General features: G+C 45.5%; 1 protein-coding gene across 1 annotated transcript in view; it reads right to left on the reverse strand.

Moving 5' to 3' along the window:
- The window catches only part of PSMD1 (proteasome 26S subunit, non-ATPase 1), a 76,247-nt gene extending 70,247 nt beyond the window's left edge, over window positions 1-6,000 (reverse strand). Inside the window, exons 1-5 of the mRNA XM_064457514.1 lie at window positions 5,840-6,000; window positions 3,290-3,333; window positions 2,148-2,221; window positions 1,729-1,898; window positions 650-855 (exon numbers count right to left, since the gene is read on the reverse strand). Of these exons, the coding sequence (XP_064313584.1) occupies window positions 650-855; window positions 1,729-1,898; window positions 2,148-2,221; window positions 3,290-3,333; window positions 5,840-5,855 (510 nt within the window). The 5' untranslated portion in view covers window positions 5,856-6,000. The remainder of the gene's footprint in view (window positions 1-649; window positions 856-1,728; window positions 1,899-2,147; window positions 2,222-3,289; window positions 3,334-5,839) is intronic.

A 6,000-nucleotide genomic window follows, 5' to 3' on the forward strand; every position in this document is an offset into this window, starting at 1 on the left:
TGTCTGGCGTATCATTAAGGTACTGCAGCATAACAAGATTACACACAACTGCTAAGCTGCTGCAAGTGACTACAGGCATGCTTCTCTTACTGCCATTACTAGGTAACATGACTTACCTCAAACCCTCAGTGAAGAACGTTAAAGCCAGACTGTACTGCCTTGCAGTCAGGGCAGGCTAAGACTGCAGACAGCCACTTACTGAAAATAGAGCAGCCCACCCAACTACTGGATTTTTTTGTTTTGCCTGCCATAAATAAATCACCTACCCCCTAAGGATCCCTTCCCACAGCAAATTACAGCAGATGACAGGCACAACAAAATAAGAGCTGTTCTTATATTACGCCAGACCTAAGGTCTGCCTAGTCAAGTACCATATCTCTTCTAGAAGCTGACAGCAAATACCTTAAGAACAGGGCACATAGTCAACCTTCCTGGGAATATTCTCCCAGCAACTCGCAGCTCAGAGATTTCTATACTTGATATCCCTGAGTTCCTCTGCGTTTCATGAACATGTTGAACTGAACACCCCTGAGTTTCATCTTTTATTCTGTTCATATAAAACAGGGCAAGTTCCACAGCAACATGGATCTTGCACGTCACTTCTGGATGCACACCTGGAAGAGATGCACTTCCTGTCTCTTGCACATACCGATTCAAGGATGGTTTTCTCAAAGATGTCCAGCCTGCGTGTCTCTAGAGCAATGCCGATGGCCTGCTTATACTTGTGGTCATCCAAGCACCGCTGGAACATTTTGTTCACTATCCCTTCTAGCCTTTCATCGACAGGTTTCTTCTCCCCTTCTGGCAGCTCTGCATTCTCCACACACTGCTTGGTATAGTGGTCAATACATTTTGCTGAAAAGATATTGAACAAATATAGGGGGGTCAGCTTCCTAGATGTTTGCAGTTTTTTACAGCTGAAGAGACCAGTATGTGCATACACACATTCTACCAGAAAATACAGCATATGGGGAACTACACAAAGGTGAGGCACAAGAACCCTTTGCATAGTCATGTACAGATAGTAGTGGAAGATACTTATATTCTCTCCTAACAAACTCTGATTCTAGTGCTGAAACAAAGCAGATATTTTTAAAATGGAACCAAGCCCATGATCTTTGTTCAAGTGGCACCATATTTTACGTAAATGAGGACACAGCAGTAGGAGACTTCCTAGCTCCAGTGTAAGCACTAGCTGAGGAGACTGAAAGCCAGCCCTGGTCCATCACATCCTGTACAACGTAAGTGATACCAGCAGACAAGACTTTTAAAAGATATGCAAATTATACATGCATTCAACATCTGACTTGCTCTCTGGTTAAGTGTAGATAAAAAAATATTTGTACCCCTCAGTTAGGTGTGCAGCCACACCTATTAGCTGCTTATTTCCAAAGTTATGCTGAAATTGATAACAACATTAGCACACAAATGAGAGAAAGGACAATAAACAACCAAAGCAATCTTCCTATTAGGAACTCGCAATAGAATAAGGGTTAAGAATAGGAAAAAATTACCAGAACTCCCAAGTCACTTCAATTACAAAATCCCAAAGCAGGAGAAAGCAAGCACAAATAAACTGGGTAAAATTAGCTGCAGCATCAATTTAAATGAATACAAGGAGAGGAAGAGGAATATGGAGAAAAGCAGCTATGTCATGTAAAATCTCCAAGTTACAGCAGTTTTAATAAAACAAAAGCTTTTTTTTTTTTTGCAGCAACAGTTGTTTACCAATGATGGTCTCCACATATTCCGAGTTGTCGTTGACATTGAAGAGGTCACCTGCTCCCAGGGCATAGTTCAGTGATTCCTCAAAAGCTCCCAGGTGGTAAAAAACTTTAGAAGCAACTAGAGCAGCAAACTGCCGGCTCCGAAAGCCCTCATCTTCATAGAGAACTTCACTGCAGAGAAGAGAGAGAAGAGCGTTAGCCCTGTGTGCTCAGTTCTCTTTAAGGCCACATGACAGCTTGATCTAACTTGCATCTTTGGGACTACAGCTGCAAGCTCACATCCACTTATATTAATGCTTTCCAGAAAATACAGAGCTAGATGCTGTACAAGACAGTATCAAGCAACTAGAACCACATCCACTTCATCTCTCATGTTCTTTTTAAGCAGCACACCCTGAAGTAATAAGTGCTTTCTCTTACATTTTGTCCACCGACTCAGAGATTTCTGCCCAGAAGTCATTGACAACAGCATTCAACTTGTGAAGAGCAAACTCCTACAAAAAATAATAAAAAGTTATATTACATTAAAAATGCATTTATTACCTTTCCCCAGTAAAAATTAAGTACCACCTAAGACTGATATCATAAACACCGACCCGTTACAACAGCAAATTCTACATTAAAAGATCTTTGCAAAAAATTCACTAATCTTTGCAAGTCCTTTGCAGACAAAGGGCTGTTCATTTAACAGGTAAGATAACCCTGACGTTCCTTTCCATGGCCTCTCTGTGATGAATGACTGGCTAAAATAACTGATAAGTGAAATTCCTTAAAATACAAAGTTTTCAAAGTCTCTGTGGCAACCTTTGCATAGCACATAGAACTGGCCTGTGGTCTATGCCAGCCAACTTTATTTATTTATTTGGATGCGGTACTTCAGCAGATAAACAATATCGGAACTACAATCAGCTTTGTAATCACTTCAGAGCAAAAGCAGGGCTCACTCAGATATATCACCACCTATGTCTGTTTCCAAACGAAATATTTAGGGGAGTACTAATATTACATGCTACACCTCCCCCTCTTAAAAGGGGCTATGTTAACTGTTCAAGTAGCTAGCAAGCATCATCAATACACGAGTGTTTGGTGTTGTCCTGTGGATTCATATACTCTATGGACTGTAAAGCTTCTGTTGTTGTTTTCTTCTCCTACTACTATTGTGATTTTTTCTCCCAAGTAAAAACTGGAACTGTGATTTTGTTCTACATCACTGAAATTATGCTAAAAACTTGAGATGTTCTTCAGCTTTGAATTTTACATAGGCAAAATGCAGTCTCTGGTACACTTTTAAGTAACAAAGCCCCATTGTCATTAGAAAGCTGGCAGATTTGGTGAATAGAGATATTTGCATGTGAAGCTCCAGTTTGACCCATGTTCAAAACAAGGAAGTTTGCCATCTGTTTTCAAGTTATTTAACCCCTTCCTTTCAGCCTTCAGGCTAGATATGATTTCAGGCCCACCTGTTGCTGCCCAACCATTAACATTGAGATCCACTCATTTCTGATTTTAAGCTCTCAACATAATGCATTTGCTGTTATTTGCTCCCTGATGTAACAGCTTACCTTGAGCTGTGGCTCTTCTTCATCCAGAAGGGAGATAATTCCAGCTGCAAAAGAAGATCATAGTCAGTTTTGGACTCCCTCTCTTTCAAAAGTGAGCATGTTAGCTCAAAAGCCAACAGAACAGGAAAGAAGGCTGTCTCTGGAATGCTGGTTTAAAATCATCATATTAAAATTCAAAGATCAGACTGAAGTTTGTATTAAACATGATATAAAATAGTTCAGAATTTACAAAGTATGCTGTTTATAAAAACTGATCATTCTTAGAGGAAAACCTATTGATGGGAACTCAGAGAATCTGCGATTTACTTCCAGCTCCATCACTAGCTTGCCAGCTGCTTTCTAGCAAGTCATTTCCCACTTCCCCAAGGGGCATAAAGAAGATCATGTCAAAACATCCTAACTTTCTTCATGCCAAGGAAACAGGCCTCAGAGAAGCTGTCATATCTTGCAGCTTTAGCAAGACTCCTGATGCTGTTCCAGAACATTTGTACAAACGGCTACAGAAATATTGTTTAACTGACGTAACCGAAAGAGACGCTCACCGCTATTTGGGGAGTTCAGTCTGAAGAATGACTATAGATGGTTTTATTGTCAGACTGCAAGCATGCAGCTGGAAGGGCTGGAATAGGATCTGATCAAAGTCCAATGCAATTCAATGGTTTTAATCTTTCATCTGCTGTATAGACTGATAACCATTTTAAATCTAAATAAGACATGAAACTGGAAAGGCTAGCAAGCCTACTGAGGGCTAAACCGGGCTTTCAAAAGATCTTGACAAATCTAAAAGGAGAGTGTGCAGGTCAAAACTTAAATGTACAAATATAGAAAGGAATCTGAATAGTACAGTGGATTAAGATGAAACATGATCAATAATATCATGTGGCTGCAGTGGGAGGCAGAGAACCCAAACTTCACACTGAGATGTGTAAGTGAGAGCGTTTCTTGGCAGATATATGAGGCAATCCTTCCCTCTCTTGGCATGGACACACCTGAGCCAGAGCGCTGTGTCCAGTGCTGGGCACCACATTTTAAGAGTTATGATTTCAGAACACAGCAATAAGAACAAAGAGGTCCAGGAACTGGGACTTATGAAGGTGACTCGCAGTCTGTAACTGGTTAGTCTATGTTAATCTGGGAAGGGTACAGAGTTCATACATGTACAGGACAGCTTCCAGCAGAAAGAGAATGATCTGATATTTTGTGTCAGATGTGAACAGGAATAGTAAGACCAAGCTTTACTCGGAACTTCAAAGATTGAGGTTTGATGATATGAAAAATATTTTTCACAGTAAGACAGTTTCTCACTTTGCGTCAGAAGGTTGTAGAAACTCCACTATCAGAGAATTTTTAAAACCAGTCAGACACATGCCCGTCAATGCCAACAACTGCAGAAGAACTTGATGTGGCCCTTAGGCAAGAAGGCAGGTTCAGCAGCCCACCCCACAGTGCTCCTTCCAGCTGTTTTCTGCAACTCTACTCCAAATGTATGACTTTACTTTTAAAACAAAAGAAAAAGCTCCAGCATTTACCCGATCTATCAGGAGAAAGCAATCTCATTCCTACCCAACATATACTATTTCTACCTTTTTAAAACCCCTTTGAAACAAATTCCTACTCCTCCTCAACAAAAATAAAGCTTAAACATACAGCAAAGGGTTCAGAGGGAGAAAGCTACTTGCAGATTATTACCCCCTGCACTGTTTCTCTCACAAAGCCACAATCAGTCACGCACTAATCTCTGGCCTGAGCACTTCTGAAAATACGTCTTGTATTTTCTTACACTATGAAGTTCTCAGATCCAGAAACGGTGTTTAACATCTAATTTTTACACACTTCGTTAGCCTGGGTTCTTTAGGCTGTCTCTTCCTCCGCAAGGCACTTGCCTTTCTGTCCCCCTCCCCATCCAAGATTGCCTCTTCCCTCTTCCTCACCCCCTGCTGTCCCTCCTGCTATCCCCTCCTGCCCGCCGCCTCCGCGCCTTCCACGCGTTATTCCTTTCGGCAGGCGAAGCCCCTCCGCTGGCAGGAGCACCCCCGTGCCTACCGGGGAGCTCGCAGAGCCACCGGGGCCCCCATCCAATACCGGGGGGGTTCCCGCCGCCGGGACGGGCGAGCAGGCAGGCAGGCAGGCGCCGCCTCTGCCTCTGCCTCTGCCTCTGCCTCTGCCTCTGCCTCTGCCTCTGCCTCTGCCTCCCGCGCCTCCCCACCGAGCCCGCCGGAGAGCCCCCCACCCGGGGCTCGGGCGGGCACGGGGCACGGGCGGGCACCGGATATGGGCTGCCCCCGCCCCGCCTCCCGGGCTTAAAGTGCCGGTTGTGTCGAGCCGCCGGGCATCGCAGGCGGCCTTCCGCTCCCGCCGAGGCCCACGGCAGCTACCGGCCGGGAGTGGCGGGGGCACGGGGAGGCCCCAGGGGCACGGGGAGGCCCTGGGGGGCAGGCGGCCCCACGGAACGCCGCGGCCGGCGCCCCCGCGGCCTGCGGCGGTGCCCAGTCACGGGCCCTGACTCAGCGAAACCCCGGCGGACAACGCTACCCCGCGCCGCTCCCTCACCGGCCGAGGTGATCATGGTGTCGCCCGCCCGGCCCGCGAGGGAAGGTGGGGTCCGGTGGGGTCCGGCCCGCTCCGGCCCGGCCCAGGTGCGCTGGTGCTGATGGTGCCGGTGCCACCGCCGCTCGCGCCGCCGCCGCCCGGCCCGGAAGTGCAGCCAAGGG

This window comes from Phalacrocorax carbo, chromosome 7, assembly GCF_963921805.1.
Source record: "Phalacrocorax carbo chromosome 7, bPhaCar2.1, whole genome shotgun sequence".
In the NCBI taxonomy this organism is placed as follows: domain Eukaryota; kingdom Metazoa; phylum Chordata; class Aves; order Suliformes; family Phalacrocoracidae; genus Phalacrocorax; species Phalacrocorax carbo.